This window comes from Capricornis sumatraensis, chromosome 2 (assembly GCF_032405125.1).
Source record: "Capricornis sumatraensis isolate serow.1 chromosome 2, serow.2, whole genome shotgun sequence".
Taxonomy (NCBI): domain Eukaryota; kingdom Metazoa; phylum Chordata; class Mammalia; order Artiodactyla; family Bovidae; genus Capricornis; species Capricornis sumatraensis.
Genome location: NC_091070.1, coordinates 193023461 through 193043298, shown reverse-complemented (window position 1 = coordinate 193043298; position 19838 = coordinate 193023461). Strand labels below are relative to the sequence as shown.

The 19838-nt window shown below is 42.1% G+C and overlaps 1 protein-coding gene across 2 annotated transcripts in view; it reads right to left on the bottom strand.

Moving 5' to 3' along the window:
* The window catches only part of NDC1 (NDC1 transmembrane nucleoporin), a 56373-nt gene extending 48246 nt beyond the window's left edge, over positions 1 to 8127 (bottom strand). For both annotated transcript variants that reach the window (XM_068965218.1, XM_068965219.1), the window contains exons 1-3: positions 8071 to 8127; positions 5181 to 5301; positions 1848 to 1949 (exon numbers count right to left, since the gene is read on the bottom strand). In XM_068965218.1, the coding sequence (XP_068821319.1) occupies positions 1848 to 1949; positions 5181 to 5301; positions 8071 to 8127 (280 nt within the window). The remainder of the gene's footprint in view (positions 1 to 1847; positions 1950 to 5180; positions 5302 to 8070) is intronic.
* Between the last annotated feature and the right edge of the window lie 11711 nt (positions 8128 to 19838).

Genomic DNA, 19838 nt, shown 5'->3' with positions numbered 1-19838 from the left:
TTTAAGATAGTGCCTGTCTTCCAGCAAGTTATCCTTATTTCAGAGTTTTGAATTGACAATATATAGTTCATCTGGAAAAATAAACCACAAACTAGGTAAATAATGAAAACACTGAACACTAAAATAAACGCTTGCAAGGTGAACTGGGGTAGGCAAGAGTGGGTAGGAGGTGAGGAATGCTGGCCTTTGAAAACAGCTGGCACAGGGTTCCGTGACCTATCTTTGTACACAGTCTTCTTTTAACTCTTACAGTATTTAATACACGCCAAGTATGGTGGAAAACTAAGCATAAAGGGAGAGGGCTTAGGTGCTTCACAATTTGGAGAAGAGGATGCTATCACCTTTCCCTCCCTACCAGTAGTGCCCACCAGACCTACTGACTGTGTAATTGACTTATACTCTGAACATATACCAAACCTTCTGATGTCATTAAACCTTTTCATATGCTATATCTTTCCCCTGGAAAATCATTTTTCTTCCTTGTCTACTTAATATACACACCCTTCGAGGCTTGGTTTAAACGTCATGTCCTCAGGAAGTTCAACATGCTGGGCAAATGCTGCTCCGACATCCTCTCCTACTATCCAGTGTATTACTGTCTCAACATCAATTGTCACCTCTTGGGGAAAACTGGGACCAAACATCTCTTAACCCTACACAATGCATTGCATAACAAACGCTGAAGGAATGAGCCAAAGTGACTCATCAGGCTTAAAGACTAGATGAAGACCTCCCAGGTGGTCCAGTGGTTAAGACTTCACGCTTCCACTGCAGAGGGCACAGATTCAGTTCCTAGTTGGAGAACTAAGATCGTGCAAGCCATGTAGCACAGGCCTGCAACCCTCTCCCCTCACCAAAAAAGCTAGCTGTGAGCCAAGGGGTTCTACAGATGGCTTGAATAGAAAAAGAGATCCATTAGCAAGTAGTGAGGGATTAGAAAAGCAAAGGAAAAGGGTATATTTTAAAACCCAGAGAACAATGTGAAATTGTATATCATATCTAGCCAGGAAGTACTAGAGAGCTAAAAAGAGGAATGAAGTTATAGTGAAAAAAAGAAGTATAAGAAAAAGCTTCTCATTTTACCTCAAGGTCAGACTTAAGGAATCTGAAAAGGCAGCAAGAGCAAGGAGAGAAAGTGAGAAAAAGTAAAAAAACTCTAAAATCTAGCAGGTGATTCTCCCAAGGCAAAACATATGATATTTTAAATTTTGTTGTTCCAAAATCACAGAATTGTAAATTTCAATTTGAAAAGGACCTCAGAAATCATCTGGTCTTGATCTCCTACTCTATAAAGGAGTTATTTTTATAATATATCTGCTAAATCACAACTTTAGTCACTAGCTGTGAACTATTAAAACGTCTAAATTTTTTAATGTCATAAAATACATATTAAAAAAACTACCATTTTAAGTATATAGTTTTAAGTACACTCACATTGTTGCACAACCATCACCACCATCCATCTCCAGACTTTTCTGTCTTCCCCTGTGCCTATTAACTCTGCGTCCACTAAACAATTCCCCACTCCTTCCTCCCTCAAGTCCCTGGCAGCCGTGATTCTACTTCATATCTCCATGAATTCGAGACTACTCTAGTTACCTCATATATGGAAGTGGAATCATACAATTTGTCCTAAGAGTGCTAATTATTTTTTAAAATCAGAGAAAGTACCAATCAAATAAATTTTACAGTAAGACACTCAAAAAGTATATAATTCTGTATACATTTTAAAACTTTGACACAAAATACAGCCTCTGATGTACACATCCACATACAAAATTCATTATTTCTGCTCTTAGTAAAATAAATTCAGGTATTTTAAAGATGGTTAACATCTGAAAACTCACCTGTATAGAACTCCACATTGAAAATACTTATTATTACAATTACCACTGACAACAGCAGAAGGTAAAAGATAATGTAGGAATTATACAGATCATTGAAAGAAGCTAAAACAAAAGAGAGATGAATTAGTGAGTTCATTCAGTCATATTGTCATGTTTAGTATACTGCAATAAAAAGGGGTGCTTGAACCACAACTCTAATTTAAAACCTTATCTTTAATATATACCAGAATTTCTTTTAGATGACCCATATGATAATATCAGACAAATAATACCATATGCAAATATATTTCATGTGAAACAGAGAAGTACCACATTTAATAATATACCAACAAAGTTTCTTTCTAAAATGTAAATATTTTTCAGATCCCTTCTTAAATGCAGTTAGTCCCTATAGCTAAAAAAAGTAACATTTCCAGAAATAGAATAATCTGTAAGTCATCCAGATGAATAGAATTAAAAATAAAAATTCAAGACATCCCTGTGAAATACTAATACATTCACATTTTAGAGTGGTTCAACAATCAATATTCCATCTAAAAAATGTGACAGTTTAAAATATGTATATATTATGACTAAAAACATGAATGAGAAATAAAAATATGGTCATATGTTTGTTAAATAGACTAAATGAGACCAATTATTTTTAAAATTTTAATTCATTGACCAAAATTACTGAAAAATTATTAAGCATCCACAAGTAAACTTCTCAAGCATTACACTGAGCTACAAGAGTGAAATAACTAATTCATGTGGCTGGAAATAAGGAAGGAAGGACTAAATTTTTCTGTAAAGACTTTATGAAGCAAAAGTTGAACCAGACAAGTAATATTTGATAAGATAAATGGCATAAATCAAATCCAATCTGGAGAAAAAGGGATTCTACAATTAAAGAACCCATGGGCCACAAAATGGGAAAAAGGTTTTGTCAGAAGTATCAATCCATAACGACTGGTAATGGCTCTAGATTACAATATTGAATATTCTAAAGTTGCAACTACAGAAGGCAATGGCACCCCACTCCAGTACTCTTGCCTGGAAAATCCCATGGACGGAGGAGCCTGGTGAGCTACAGTCCATGGGGTCGCTAAGAGTCGGGCATGGCTAAGCGACTTCACTTTCACTTTTCACTTTCATGCATTGGAGAAGGAAATGGCAACCCACACCAGTGTTCTTGCCTGGAGGATCCCAGGGAAGGGGGAGCCTGGTGGGCTGCCGTCTCTAGGGTCGCACAGAGTTGGACACGACTGAAGCAGCTTAGCAGCAGCAGCAACTAGACAACCATGAGTGACGCAGACACAGGCAAGGTGGTTACAGAAATACTTGCCACTCTGGTACTAACTTATGGCTTAACTTCATCTGACTGTGAGATTCACCCAAAAAGTGATTGATATGTCTCAACAAAAAACTTAAAATGACTTCAATTCTTTAGCAGCAATCTCTCTCCAAATGACATAAGGTAAAGATTTTAACTCTTTGAAAATTGGCATTTCTTCTGAAAAATTAAATTAACAACATACTTCTCACTTTTCAAAGCAAAAGAAATTTATTGTTACTATTTTGGAGGAGAGGGGGGAAAGGAAGAATTTCAAGAGTATTTGTGTTTTTTAGCCTTAAGCAAGACCTTAAAAGGCTTCAAAATCTACTCTGGGAACAATTCTCTTTTTAAATTCTAGAGTGTCTTTCCAGGGCTGGAAGTTGGGTGACTTAAATCATCCTGCAATTATGTGTGAGTTTGTTTTATCTGTGTGAAATCTCTTACTGTGCACTGTTAATCATTTATCCACTAAACTAAGTGGGGAAATGTAAAAGAAAAAAAAAACCACAACCAGCCCCGTGTGCTGTTGATAGCATGAAATTATCATGTTAAACAAGAAACAAATGTGACCTTGCGCATATTTTGGCAGCTGAAATTCCTTAAGGCTATCAAATGGATGACCCCTTAAATTAGCCCTGTCTTTTGATTGCAGTGCGCAAGGAAAAGTTTTCTTTCACGCTGATTTTTTTGTGGGGGCGGGGGGGGGCGGGGGGGAGGGGTGGGGGGGGCGGGGCGGGTGTGTGTGGCGGGGAGTGTCCACAAAGCTATTCATTTTGACAATACAGGGCCTCCCCTAAGAGCTGCTCCACCACAAACACCTATAGCTGAACGCCAGCCACACGGACCGATGGTATCCACTCACCAATGACGATGACATTGAACTAGCTTATTTCCATCACTATGATTTTTTGAGCTTGCTCTTATGTTTTAAGAGGTGCCAGGGGTACATTTTTGCACTGAAATCTAAAGATGTTTTAAAAAACACCTTTCACAAAAATATAGTCCTTTGTTATTACATTATTTACTCATGTGTTTGTACATTTTTGTATGTTAATTTATGAATGATTTTTTTCAGTAAAAAATACATATTCAAGAACCAAAAAAAACAACAACAGAAAATAAATTCTAGTGTGGCAGAGTGGAATAAACATAGCCTTTGAAGTCAGAGACCAATATTCAAATCCTAGTTCAGTTACTTACTATCTGTGTCTCTGCACAGACTTATAACCTGAGTCTCAGGTCCCTCATTTAAGTAGGAATACTACCTCATTCTTATCATGCAAGACTGTGTTACTAGGAAGGTTCACAAGTAACATCCTGGGATTTCCCTGGTGGGCCAGGGGTTAAGACTCCACTTCTCCACTGCAAGGGGTGCAAGTTCAACCCCTTGTTGGGGAAGCAAGACCCCCATATGCGATGAGGAGTGGACAAAAAAAAAGAAAAGAATCTATTTAAGGTACTTAGCATAGTGCCTAGCACACAGTAGGCAGCAATAATCGGTAGCTATTATTAACATAAAATAGTTGCACTTTGATGAATTTACTAATTTTATTATCTCCAAAATTTTGAGAAACATTAGCCTGCTACAATTTTTTCCTTCTTATTAATCAGTTTAACTCTATGTTCCTTAGTCTCCTCCTTTTCTCTCTTTTCATCTTTCTTATCAGCCACAATAAAGAAATGAAGTATTAATTTCAGAAAAAATGTTTTAAAAGATATGTCATATTTTCTATCTATAATTTTTAAATATATAAAAGTATTAGTTCACTTCCTTAAAAAGAAAGCTCACAGGTTCACTTCCTCTCTTTGTTTCTGTGAACAGTGTCTGACAGGTTTTGTGATCTTATTATGTAGTGAAAATGCCTATGTTAGGCAGGGAATGCCTTAAGAACCTCAGAGTGAATTTTTTTTTTGCCACTCTCAATTCAGACACTAAAATAAATTTAAAACGTAATGCAATTTTTATGTTGAAAAGTGGGTCCTATAAATTTGTTATCCCCAAACTGAATGTCACTTACCAGACAGCCACTGTATAGGATGAAATAAATCAATGCTGCTGAAGATTACAAATACTGTGGTACAGATGGGCAGCAGCAGCACTGACCAGACAATGCTTGTAACTATCCTCCAGCCCAACACCTGTAATTAAATAAACAAAATCCCTCAATCGTGAAGTCAGTTATATTCCAGTTATTTCAGTTATGCAAATCTTATCTTTTCATACAGGATGTTAATCACTAATATTTACCCGGATTACAGTCCATGCAGCTGTCTATAAACTCCAATTGTCACTCACTACTATTAACAATATTACACACCACTACAGAATTTTCTCCTATCAGTGAATGCTTGCTGTTTTAGTCCAGAATCAGATGTGACATTAAATACCACACTTTGGGGAGTGAAGGGTTCATTTAGTTTACAGCTGTATTTCACAGCACCTTACAGTTGTCTCCCTAGGTTTGATAAACATGTCAATATCTGAACGTGTATACGTATTACAGGAATCATGTATATACTGCAACTGTGTCTACAATGATTAGATATGGGCTCCTAACTGGGCACCTACTTCATTGTATTCATGTCTGAATTATCAGTGCCCACCTCATAAGAGATGGGCTTCCCAGATGGCACTAGCCGTAAAAGAACCCGCCTGCCAATGCAGGAAACATAAGAGACACAGGTTCCACCCCTGGGTGGGGAAGATCCTCTAGAGAAGGGCACGGCAATCCACTCCAGTATTCTTGCCTGGAGAATCCCATGGACAGAGGCGTCTGGTGGGCTACAGTCCATAGGATGGCAAAGAGTCGGACACGACTGAAGCGACTTAACACACACACACACACCCCCTCATAAGAGGCCCAAGATTTACTGCTGAATATATAAACACAAGAAAAGATCTTCCGGGATTTTAAGCGCAAAAGTGACAATCAGATTTATCTCTGGAAAGTAGAAGACCCTTGTGTCTGTAAGGTGGCTACACTGAAGATGGATCAGAGGGGACAAGAGGAGGCAGCAGACAAACAGGAGGAAGCACACGCCAACGGCCCAACCCAAGGCCTTCAGTCAGTGTCTGAGGAAGGCAGTGGCAATAAGAAAGCTTGAAAAAGAAGAACTGCAGCCATCTTTCTGATGCACAATGTGTAGGACATCGATAGCCGATAATAAAGGTTGTAAAGAACAGGCAAGATTTAGTATTAATAACTTGGGATACAAAGAAAATTGTTCAAGAGATGTGAATACCAGACCACTTGACCTGCCTCTTGAGAAATCTGTATGCAGGTCAAGAGGCAACACTTAGAACAGGACATGGAACAACCATGGAAGACTGGTTCCAAATTGGGAAAGGAGTACGTCAAGGCTGTATACTGTCACCCTGCTTATTTAACTTCTATGCAGAGTACATCATGAGAAATGCTGGGCTGGATGAAGCACAAGCTGGAATCAAGATTGCTGGGAGAAATATCAATAACCTCAGATATGCAGATGACACACCCTTATGGCAGAAAGTGAAGAATTAAAGAGCCTCTTGATGAAAGTTAAAGAGGAGAATGAAAAAGTTGGCTTAAAACTCAACATTCAGAAAACTAAAATCATGGCATCTGGTCCTGTCACTTCATGGCAAATAAATGGGGAAACAGTGCAAACAGTGGCTGACTTTATTTTTCTGGGCTCCAAAATCACTGCAGATGGTGACTGCAGCCATGAAATTAAAAGATACCTGCTCCTTGGAAGAAAAGATATGACCAACCTAGGCAGCATATTAAAAAGCAGAGACATTACTTTGCCAACAAAGGTCTTTCTAGTCAAAGCTATGGTTTTTCCAGTAGTCATATATGGATGTGAGAGCTGGGCTATAAAGAAAGCTGAGCACCAAAGAATTGATGCTTTTGAACTGTGGTGTTGAAAAGACTCTTTGTGAGTCCCTTGGACTGCAAGGAGATCCAACCAGTCCATCCTAAAAGAAATCAGTCCTGAGTATTCATTGGAAGGACTGATGCTGAAGCTGAAACTGCAATACTTTGGCCACCTGATGCCAAGAACTGACTCACTGGAAAAGACGCTGATGGTGGGAAAGATATAGGGCAGGAGCAGAAGGGGACGACAGAGGAGGAGATGGTTGGATGGCATCACCGACGCAAAGGACATAAGTTTGAGTAAATTCCGGGAGTTGGTGATGGACAGGGAGGCCTGGAATGCTGCAGTCCATGGGGTCGCAAAGAGTCGGACGCAACTGAACTGAACAAAGTAGATGGCAGTGCTGCCAGGGTATAAGCACTGTTCTAAAAGGGATCTTACTCCTGTTACTCTTTGCCCGCCACAGAGGGGATGCAGAACTGCTGACTAAACTTCCACAAGGAAGTACCTCCTCACCTCCGGCCCACAGTGTCCACATTCCTCTAATCTGACAAAATACCCGTCCTGCTTTTACCCAGACCCCAAGTCCAGCTGTTGTCTTTCCGATTCCGAATATTCTTTCCCGCTTCTTATCCCAAGTAATCAACAAATTAAAGATGTTTGCACTTAGTAGCTAAACCTCCCTGGCATACAGCTCTTTCCCATTCCCCGCCCCAATTCCCAGGCAGGTCATCCTTCCCACCATGACCAGCTTCCATTCAGGACCCCTCTCTCACACAGTAACAAGTTTGCACTCAGGACGTCCCGCACAGACACACATCTTGTAACCAGCTCTCCTTAGCACGCCCCTCCCTACTATAACTAGCTTCCTCTCAGGATGCCCCGCACAACCCCGAAACCACTCACTCGGGTCTCCCCCTCCCCACGCGCTCCCCACGCTGCAGTAGAGCCAGCCCCTCCCCCGCCCATGGCGCACGCGCGACCGACGCCCCTAAACCAGCCAGACCCCCGCAGGTAACTAGCGCCTGCCATGGTGCGCGCAGCACTCACGCGCCACAGGATGTCCCGCGACCCTCCGGGGCAGGGCCGACTCGCAGCCGTGGCCATGGTGATGGCGGCCCCTACTCTGAGGGGTGCAGGATACAGCGAGCCCGCCCGCCACCGCAGTTCAAAGGGACGAAGGCCCCCGGAGGGCCCCATTGGGGCTGCCTCAAACGCTGCCTGGGAGAAGCCCGGCCCAGGCCCCAACCCATCCCTTCGAGGTTTCGTCTGAACAGGCCCAACGGACCAGAACTGCCGCGCAGACACTTCCCCCAGAGAGGGCTGGGACTCCAGGGCCCGCCCTCTGGAGTCCAAAAGGTCTCTCCGAAGCAGGGTCCAGCGGGGCGCCAGAAACTGGGGGCGGCGCTGCATGTCGGGAATTGTAGTCTTCATGGACCTCTGGGAGCAAGGAGGAGCGTTGCATTCTGGGACTGGACGTTCCAGAGTACAGCATGCTGGGAGTCGAAGTCTTGCCTGCCGTACCTTGTGGCATCGTGGGAATCGTAGTCATTTATAAAGGGGCTACTAGTCGCAGTGTTGACTGAGTTCCATGATTACAAAAAACTGGCAAAATGATTGCCTTCGTTTCTTTCGAACTTACTTTATCTGCTGTCTGACAGTGAAATCAAAGGATGCTGTGGGCCTCTCCACATAGATAACTAATTTTACTGAAATGAAGAACTGTCTTTCCCTAGAGAAACCTTTGGTTTCCTAAGATCTGTTTTCTAGTTCCAGCTCTACCACTTGCTGAGAGGAATATCTTGACTCTCGCTGAGCCTATAAAATAAGGATAAAAATACAGAGGGCATCAGATGATGTGACGATGTACTAAAATACTGTACAAACATTCAGTTCAGTTCAGTTCAGTTCAGTTGCTCAGTCGTGTCCGACTCTTTGCCACCCCATGAATCACAGCACGCCAGGCCTCCCTGTCCATCACCAACTCCCAGAGTTCACTCAAACTCATGTCGATCGAGTCGGTGATGCCATCCAGCCATCTCATCCTCTGTCGTCCCCTTCTCCTCCTGCCCCCAATCCCTCCCAGCATCAGAGTCTTTTCCAATGAGTCAACTCTTCGCATGAGGTGGCCAAAGTATTGCAGTTTCAGCTTCAGCATCAGTCCTTCCAATGAATACCCAGGACTGATCTCCTTCAGAATGGACTGGTTGGATCTCCTTGCAGTCCAAGGGAATCTCAAGAGTCTTCTCCAACACCACAGGTCAAAAGCATCAATTCTTCGGCACTCAGCTTTCTTCATAGTCCAACTCTCACATCCATATATGACCACTGGAAAAACCATAGCCTTGACTAGACAGACCTTTCTTGGCAAAGTAATACCTCTGCTTTTCAATATGCTATCTAGGTTGGCCATAACTTTCCTTCCAAGGAGTAAGTATCTTTTAATTTCATGGCTGCAGTCACCATCTGCAGTGATTTTGGAGCCCAGAAAAATAAAGTCTGACACTGTTTCTACTGTTTCACCATCTATTTCCCATGAAGTGATGGGACCAGATGCCATGATCTTCGTTTTTTGAATGTTGAGCTTTAAGCCAACTTTTTCACTCTCCTCTTTCACTTTCATCAAGAGGCTTTTTAGTTCCTCTTCACTTTCTGCCATAAGGGTGGTGTCATCTGCATAGCTGAGGTTTTTGATATTTCTCCCGGCAATCTTGATTCCAGCTTGTGCTTCTTCCAGCCCAGCATTTCTCATGATGTACTCTGCATAGAAGTTAAATAAGCAGGGTAACAATACACAGCCTTGACATACTCCTTTTCCTATTTGGAACCAGTCTGTTGTCCCATGTCCAGTTCTAACTGTTGCTTCCTGACCTGCATATAGGTTTCTCAAGAGGCAGGTCAGGTGGTCTGGTATTCCCATCTCTTTCAGAATTTGCCACAGTTTATTGTGATCCACACAGTCAAAGGCTTTGGCATAGCCAATAAAGCAGAAATACATGTTTTTCTGGAACTCTCTTGCTTTTTCCATGATCCAGTGGATGTTGGCAGTTTGATCTCTGGTTCCTCTGCCTTTTCTAAAACCAGCTTGAACATCAGGCAGTTCACGGTTCACATATTGCTGAAGCCTGGGTTGGAGAATTTTCAGCATTACTTTACTAGCATGTGAGATGAGTGCAATTGTGCGGTAGTTTGAGCATTCTTTGGCATTGCCTTTCTTCCGGACTGGAATGAAAACTGACCTTTTCCAGTCCTGTGGCCACTGCTGAGTTTTCCAAATGTGCTGGCATATTGAGTGCAGCACTTTCACAGCATCATCTTTCAGGACTTGAAATAGCTCAACTGGAATTCCATCACCTCCACTAGCTTTGTTCATAGTGATGCTTTCTAAGGCCCACTTGACTTCACATTCCAGGATGTCTGGCTCTAGGTGAGTGATCACACCATCGTGATTGCATAGTAGCTTTCCTAAAACCCCTGTTTAAGAAAGAGCTAGTTCATCTTCTTTGCCCCTTGTTAATCCCTTCCTCCATTCAGCTACATGGAACTTGGATGTATTGCCTGCCATATTGAACTATAGGAAGAAGGTCAGATTCTAGACAAAGTTAAATACTGAGCTAAAAGAAAACTTGATTACTTGGAGCAATCATACTATTTGTGGGCTATCTGCCTTTACCTTCTGAAACTAAGGAGCTAGTAGCCTATAGCAGTTGAAACTACCACAAGTGCCCACAACCATCTGCAGTTGCTTTCCAAGCCTTTGTTTCTTCATCAATAATAAAAAGATGTTGTAAGATGCTGTATTAGATCAGATTTTGTTTATAAATTGTCTGCCACACAGTAGAATTTCAATATATGATAAGTATGATTAGTAAGATTACAGGCTTTGGAGACCTGCTCTGCCACTTAATAGCTGTTTCATCTTGGGAAAGTCACTTTATCTTTCTTGGCTTTCGTAAAAAGATTTAAAAGCATCCCTATAGACAACTAAAGTGTCTGCCTGCAATGCGGGAGATCTGGGTTCGATTCCTGGGTCAGGAAGATCCCCTGGAGAAGGAAATGGCAATCTACTCCAGCACTCTTACCTAGAAAATCCCATGGATGGAGGAGCCTGATAGGCCACAGTCCATGGGGTTGCAAAGAGTTGGACACGACTGAGCGACTTCACTTTCACTTCCATAGACAAGTAAAGCATACCAGAAAGGCATGTACACTAAACAGATGAAACTATAACCTAGTCTTCCAAATGAAACAAAACTAAGAAAATCATATAAAATATGAAAGGATAGCACTACTCAGTACTAGAAAAACTCAGGATTGCTACATTGAATGCCAGAAAGAAACAGAAATATAGCAACAATCACTGGAGAAATGGAGGCTGAACTAGGAGGAACTCAAGAGCAAAGAAACAGGAGATTAATGCCATAGAAAGGAAGGACTTTTTCAAACAAAAAGGATTTTTTTTTTTAAGAAATAAATAGAGATGTTAGGCAAAGAAGATCTAACATATGAATAACTGGAGTTCCTGAAGAATCTGGACTCTCATTTTTAACTTCAACTCACTCCCAACAAGGTAAGGGATATGGAAATTACTTTTTGCTAATATTTTTAAGTGAGCTATCATTTTCCTAGAGTTTTCATTTCAAAACCTTCACATTGTATAGTCCTTGGCATCTTATAGCCTGTTAGTGGAAGGGGTTGGTGGTAGCAAATAACCCTTCTTTCTCCCCATCTGTAACCTTTTTAGTGTTAAATTCAATCCTTTGAAGAAAGAAGGCTGCTGACTCTTGATAAAATGTGATTAGCTGTTTCCAAAGACAAAATAAAAGACATTTATTTTAAAAGACAGCGCTTTGGACATCCAGAGTCTCTTGTGCAACAGTATTTTGATGAGTCAAGCAAAAAATAAATTTGAAACACATGGATGATATTTCCTAAGGGGGCATGGAAAACACATATTCCCCAGGATAAACATAAGTCATTATTATTTTTCTTTTACCAAACTGGAGCCTTGAGGGAGAATTTGAAAGGTTCAGCAAGTTAAAAATGAGGCTCAAGCTCCTCCTCCTTCCTTTGATAACCCCTCTCTGGAGCCAAGCCGCTAGTCTTGATGGCTGTTTGCTGGGTTAGATTTCAAAGGAGAGAACAATGAAGGGAGAGGCAGATCCTTGGGGGAAAATCCACACAATACAAACAAAGTATGTAATCCAGACTTTGGAGGTGACCTTTTCTTCCTTTTAAACTGGCCTGAGTTGTTTGCAAAGTCTGATTTAAACTTCTACCAGTGACACAGAGAGAGTAAAATGGAATTTGTGGGTGAAGGAAGGTGAGGCTACCTGGTGCCTCGTTTCCAAGTATATGAGGAAAGTGAAAGTCGCTCAGTTGTGTCCGACTCTTTGCAACTCCATGGACTGTATTCTTCAGGCCAGAATACTGGAGTGGGTAGCCTTTCCCTTCTCCAGGGGATTTTCCCAACCCAGGGATCAAACTCAGATCTCCCGCACTGCAGGCAGATTCTTTACCAGCTGAGCCACAAGGGAAGCCCAAGAATACTGGAGTGGGTAGCCTTTCCCTTCTCCAGGGGATTTTCCCAACCCAGGGATCAAACCCAGGTCTCCCGCACTGCAGGCAGATTCTTCATCAGCTGAGCCGCAAGGGAAGCCCAAGAATACTGGAGTGGGTAGCCTATCCCTCCTCCAGTGGATCTTCCCGACCCGGAAATTGAACCAGGGCGGATTCTTCACCAACTGAGCTATCAGGGAAGCCCTACGAGGAAAGACAGGATCAAAAGCAGGATATGTTCCTGGTAAGCAATAGGTAAGAGCTTCACAGTCAGACAAATGCATATTTGAATCCTAGCACCTTGGTAATAGGTTAGTGTGAGCAAATCATTTACGCTCTTAGTGCACAGGTGTCCTCAACTACGAAAAGGAGGATAATAATGTAGTGTACACTGTCCTTTCTTTCAATCTATCTACCTAGCTAAATGGAGCCCCCATTACCCACCTTCAGATAATGTGATAGTCATTAATACTGCTCACCAAGCATGGCAGGTCTCTTGTTTTTTAGGCATATAGTAGGATTATACTTCGGACAAGGCAATGGCACCCCGCTCCAGTACTCTTGCCTGGAAAATCCCATGGGCAGCGGAGCCTGGTGGGCTGCAGTCCATGGGGTCACTAAGAGTTGGACTCGGCTGAGCGACTTCACTTTCATTTTTCCCTTTCATGCATTGGAGAAAGAAATGGCAACCCACTCCAGTGTTCTTGCCTGGAGAATCCCAGGGACGGGGGAGCCTGGTGGGCTGCCATCTCTGGGGTCGCACAGAGTCGGACACGACTGAAGCGACTTAGCAGCAGCAGCAGCAGCAGCAGCAGTGAGACCTTCCAGAGCTCTTTTTCCTCTGGCACAGTGACCAACCCTACATGAGAAGTGCTCATTCCAACAACCCAGGGGCCTGAGTGACTACAATGAACAGTTTCCCTGCCAATCTGTGATGAACTTGTAACATGAGCAAGAAACAAAACTTCATTGTTTTAAACTGATGAAATCTTTGAACTTTTTTTTCAATTAATTTATTTATATTTGGCTGGGTCTTCCTTCCCATGAGAGGGCTTTCTCTAGTTGAGGAGAGCTGGGGCTACTCTTCGTTGTGGTGCCAGGCTTCTCATTGCTGTGGTTTCTTTTTGTGGAGCACAGGCTGTTGAGCATGGGCGCAGGAGTTGTGGCACATGGGCTTAGTTGCCCCGAGGCATGTGGAATCTTCCCTGACCAGGGATTGAACCCATGTCCCCTGCATTGGTGGATTCTTAAACACTGGACCATCAGGGAAGTCCGAATTGCTTTATTATTGTAGAATAATCTAACCTATACCAAATGATACAAATAGTGAACCAATAAATGCAATTACCTAATGAGCATAGGTTGAGTGTAGACCAGGCACTGTGCTGGGTCCCAGGCATGTAAATCAGAGTGAAGTTGCTACTGTCAGAGTTGCTTAAAACGGACATGGAATGCCATGTCTTCCATGAAGCCTTCACTATCGAATCTCTCCTGCTAAAAATTCCTGTAATTCCAGCATTCATTGAATACGTGTGGCCTTGAGTAGCACAGAAGAGAAACAGCAAACTTGAGAGCCAGACAATCCCACTTTCAAGTCCTAGCTTTGCCCCTCCCTTGCTGAGAAGGCTACAGATCTTGCTCTGGTTGAACACTTATTATTGATACCTATTGAATACTGCAAATCATACTATGTAAATTTAATTCTCACACTTGCCCTTCAAGATCAGTTTTACACACACACAGTGTGGTCCCAGGCACTTAAGTCTACATACATGTATACAGACTCTTTCTGAGGCAGCCAAGCAGAGAGGAAAGTGAAGCAAGGATTCACACCCACATCTGTGTGAAAATTTCAACTCTGTTATATAAAGAGTTTTTCACTTTATGGTTTGTTTATGTGCTTGCTCACTCTTTTTTTTTTTTTTTTTTGGTTTGAATATTTATGAAGGTTTGTACTTTTGTTCTCGGAGAAGGGAATGGCACCCCACTCCAGTACTCTTGCCTGGAAAATCCCGTGGACGGAGGAGCCTGGTGGGTTGCAGTCTATGGGGTCGCTACGAGTCGGACACAACTGAGCGACTTCACTTTCACTTTTCACTTTCATGCATTGGAGAAGGAAATGGCAACCCACTCCACTGTTCTTGCCTGGAGAATCCCAGGGACGGAGGAGCCTGGTGGGCTGCCATCTCTGGGGTTGCACAGAGTTGGACACGACTGAAGCAACTTAGCAGCAGCAGCAACAGTACTTTTGTTCTAACCATTTCCTGTTACATTTTTAATCCCCTTTATAGAGGAGGGCAATTATCGATTTTTTTCCTCTTATGAGCAATATTATCTAGTAACTTCTTCTTCCTTCACTTCTTCTCCAGCCTCTGGTTGGAAGCAATATTTTGGTTAATAACTGTAAGGCGATCAGCAGGCTTTGTCTGCCTCTTACATATGTTCTCCCCATTCTCTATTTTGCTAGTTTTACTGTATATTAAAGACACATAAGCATTAAAAAATATATTCTCTCCATTCTAACCATCAGTTATCATTAGTTACACAAGCAAATATATATTTAGTGCTCTTCTCTGGTGGCTCAGAGGGTAAAGCGTCTGCCTGCAATGCAGGAGACCTGGGTTTGATCCCTGGGTCGGGAAGAACCCCTGGAGAAGGAAATGGCAACCCACCCCAGTACTCTTGCCTGGAAAATCCCAAGAACGGAGGAGTCTGGTGGGCTACAGTCCATGGGCATGCAGAGTCGGACAGGACTGAGCAACTTCACTTTCACTTTCACCACCTGTTAAGTCAATGTCTCACTAGTCTGGTCGTCTGAAGTATGTTCCCTAGAAGGTGCCTCAGAAAGGTCATGAGAATCGTCCCTGTGTTTTTCCATGCTGATAACGTTTTGTCTTTGGCCTTCATACCTGAAAGTCAGTTTTGCCGAATGTAAAATGCTTAGGTCACCCTTCCTTTCTTCAGGTATCTTAGACATACTGTTACTCCATAGTCTCCTGACATAAAGCGCTGTTGTCAAGTCTCATCACAACCTGATTTTCTTTCCCTTATGAGTGAATTTGTCTTTTAGCCTAGATGCAAGTATTTTTTCTTTAAAAAAAAAATCCACCAATTTTACTATGTCTCAGTGTTGATCTGCCCTCACAGTCTTGAGTCTTTTTGTTTTTAGGGAAGTGTTTTTTATATAACTTTTTAAAAATGTACTTTTTCTCCTCCACTGCCCCATTATTCTTTTCCCTACATGGACATGTATACTACAAATTTAGATAGTAAGTCTGCCTATCTTCTTTATTTGTCATTTTCTCTTGAATTCTCAGTTCAGTTCAGTCGTGTCCAACTCTGCGAACTTTGCGACTTTTTGCGACTCTGAATTCTCAGATTTCTCTTATTCATTCTGCAATTTAATTTTCTTCTTTTCACTTTTTACTCCTTTAAGGCATTATCTGTTGTGCAAAAACTGTGTTAGTCTTATATATATTCCTTCTAGTTCGGTCTTCACTTGTGAAATGAGTTTTCCCTTTTATTTCTAATTCTTTACTGAGTTTGAATACCTAATTTTTGCTTTCTATCTCTGACTTGTGTTTGTCTTTCAAATCTTATACTATTTCCTTAATTTACCTTTGCTCATTTTGAAATTACAATTTTTTAATTTTTTTTTAATTTTTATTTTTACTTTATTTTACTTTACAATACTGTATTGGTTTTGCCATACATTGACATGAATCCACCACGGGTGTACATGCAATTACAATTTTTATCTGGTTTTGTGGGCATGTCTTTCTGGAACACTTTGATTTCATTAAGGATGTTTTTCTGCTCCATGTTCTCATTTTTCTTATAACTTCATTATGAGATTTGACTGCAGTCTCTCTGTTGTTCCTTTTTTTATATGAAATTAATTTTCCTGCATATTTAGCAGGGAGGAGTGAGTTAGGATGGCTTTGCTAAATTCAAGGCTCTCTAGTTCCTTGTCTATGTGTCCATTAAGTGTTCAAATGAATGGCTTCATACTTTCTAAGATCTTCTGGCCCTGTTCCCCTCCCCTATTCATTCGGCCTTCCCTTTCCTTTGTCCCAAATATCCCTGGCCTACCCTATTTGTAGTCTGTACCCTGCAGTTTCTAGTCTGGTATTCTGGAAAGACACTTTGGCTGGTTTTGAGGGTTCACAGCACCGGGGCTGCTCCAGCCTCTTCAGTCCTTACTTTGGACCCCCTCTTCTCATCAGCTGCAAACTGCGTTGTATAACCTCTCTCTCCCAGTTCCAGCTGCTGTTATTCTATTGGTCCTTTGTACTTTCCGGGGAGTACCTGTTGACTATTTTGGGGTTCTCTTTATTTTCAGATTTCTCAGACATTCTTGGTTCCCTCTCCTTCTCTCCACAAAAACGCTGATATCATGCACGTCTTTGAGACATCAGCAGTTTCCACCTACACAAATTTTGGGGTTTGTGGTGCTATCTTGTTACCCAGTTTTGTTACAGATGTCCATAAAAGTTTTTGGTTTTGCTATCCCAGTTGCTCTATTTTTTGTTTGTTTTGCTTTGTTTTTAAGGAGGGAATTCAGGGAGATTTAAAAAAATACCACTGCCATCTTCCCAGGATTCTTTTCTCTCAATTCTTTACACAATGCCAACCAGCGAAATCAGACAAGACAATGGGCAAACCACCATCCATGATCTTTTCTAAAAGTAGAAGATTCTGAGATGTAATAGTTATCAATCTAAAATTCATTCTGAAAAAATAAATAAATAAAATAAAATTCATTCTGATTTCACTTAGGGCGGCAGTGTGCCCAGCTAAGAAGCACTTCCCAGCCTCCCTTGCAGCTAGGGATGACCATGTAATCCAGTTCTGACCAATAAGATACACGCATAAGACAGCAGTGGGACTTTGGAGAAAGCTCACCAAAAGTCAGCTCAACTCGGCTGGCCAACCAACCCCTTTGGCCCTTTCCCTTCTTTTCACCTGTCAAAAGCTGAGCTGAGCTGCAAAGAGCTAAGCTGCCAAGTATCTGTGTAAAGTAGTAAAAATGAAACTAATGGTCAATGATTGACTCATTTACTGTGACAGTATAACCAAGAGACTAAACAGGAGAAAGTGCTGGCTCCCCAAATGTTCCATTTTTCTCCCTGGCACAGTGCCAGGCAAGAGTCAGATGGATTAATACAGATAATCAGGATTGTCTCACTGCTGAAGGATCCCTAAACAAAAGGCTCCTGCCTTTTTGCATACCCGGAGGCAGGGAGAAGGGAGCAGAGAAGGGCTGAGAGTGGAAAAGTACTACACACTTAGAATGGAGGAAACATTTCAAGGCCACACACTGGCCCCCTTCCGTCCCCCCCCCACCCCACAGCCAGTAAGTTGGTCTCTGCAGAGGCACCTAAAAGAGGCCATAGCTAGGTCCCCCTTCCTCCCACAGGAAGCCTGGGCTAGGGCTGGGGTGATGGTAGAGTGAGGCCAGAGCCCTTGATTGCAGATCCCCTCAGAGGGTGCAGTGCACAGCCTCTGTACCTTCCCATGAAGCTGTGGGTAAAGCTTTGAATTAATAATTGCCTATGCCTCGGTCTGAAATACGGCACATAGGTTTTAGGCTTAGAGCTGGACTCCTCACTTCCTCCACTTTGCTGGAAAAGGAAGCAGGCATATTGGGGTAAAATGGTAACAAATTCGTGCTAAAGCTTGCTGAACAAAAGAAGATAGAAGGCAGAGTCGGTGATGGCCTCATGGAGCAGCCATATCTTCAACTTCTATTTACATGAGAAAAATAAAACTGCTCATTTGTTTAAGCCACTGTTTTTCTGAGTTCTTTTACAACTGAATGCAGTTCTTAAGGGCTACATGGGGGTCCCAAGGGCAGTGGCTTCCTAAAGGGTGATGCTAGTTGGTTCATGAAGTTTTCAATGGTACTTGGTAGGTGAGAAAGAATAAACAATGTAGTCAGTTTTTCATAAAGGAAATTTATTCAAGTTTTTAGTACTGAGACTATGCCCTTCCAGATCCTTTGATATTATAATGTCCTCTCTTTCATAAGATGATGGTGCTAATTTACGATGCTGGTTATGTCTAAAATCCTTACTTAAAAATTAAATTCTGACCACTGTATAATGAATCTCTAAACATATTTTTGGAAAAATGTATTTAGGTCATATCATACTTAAAAATACTTAGTAGTAACTAATTTGCCCATCAAAATTGGATATTTATATGTGCCTAGAAAAAAACTCAGTTTTTCTTTACTTGAACACTTATCACACTTCTGTGACCAGATGTGTGGTTTTCCACACTAAACAATTTTTACATTAATTGCCTGTGGTGCAGATCTACAGGTTAAGGGTCTTAATGCTAACAGCAAGCAGCGGGTCCCCACGTTACCCACTGTCATGGCAGTCTGATGGCAGATTGGAGAAGAATTTCCAGACACAGAGCATTTCAGAAGAGAGTGAGTTTATTAAGAACAAACAGCAGAGATGATGTGGGCGCTGAAAGCACAGAGGGCCAACCTCCTGAGACCAGGGAAAGTTGACCAGACACTGTTAGAACACCAGGCTGGCTCAAGGGAGAGCCAACGCTTTTTGTGGGTTAGTAGCCAATTTTTATAGCCTCAAGACAAAGAAAATTCCTGCTGCAAGGTTAGCATTAGGTGATTGGTTAGGGTGCTATAAAGTGAGTACTAGGCTGGGCATTTTTGAATAATATGGAGCTTCTCAGGTGGCACAATGGTAAAGAATCCACTTGCCAAAGCAGGAGACACGAGACTCAGGTTTGATCCCTGGGTGGGGAAGATTCCCTGGAGCAGGAAATAGCAACCCACTCCAGTATTCTTGCCTGGAAAATTCCAAGGACAGAGAAGGCTGGTGGGCTACAGTCCATGGGGTTGCAGAGTTGGACATGATAGAGTGACTATGCACACACATTAGGTCAGGAAACTTGCTGGTGATGATCAGGGGACTTTTGGCAACAGTTGTGAAGGAGCTCAGTCAATTTCGGAGGTGACCTAGGTTCTGGGCTCCCCTCCTTAGGCCTTGATGCAAGGCCTCGCACCTGTGGCCTTGGGATAGCCTTCTGCACCCATGACTTCTGCCTGACTCAGCTTACAAATTGGAGGTTCCCACAATCCCCTCCTTGGGTTTGATAATTTGCTCACAGAACCCAGGAAAACAGTCAACTTACTATTGTTGGCTAATATACAACGGACATTTTAAAGGATGCAAATGAACGGCCAGATAAACAGACACATAGGGTGAGGTCTAGAAGGGTCC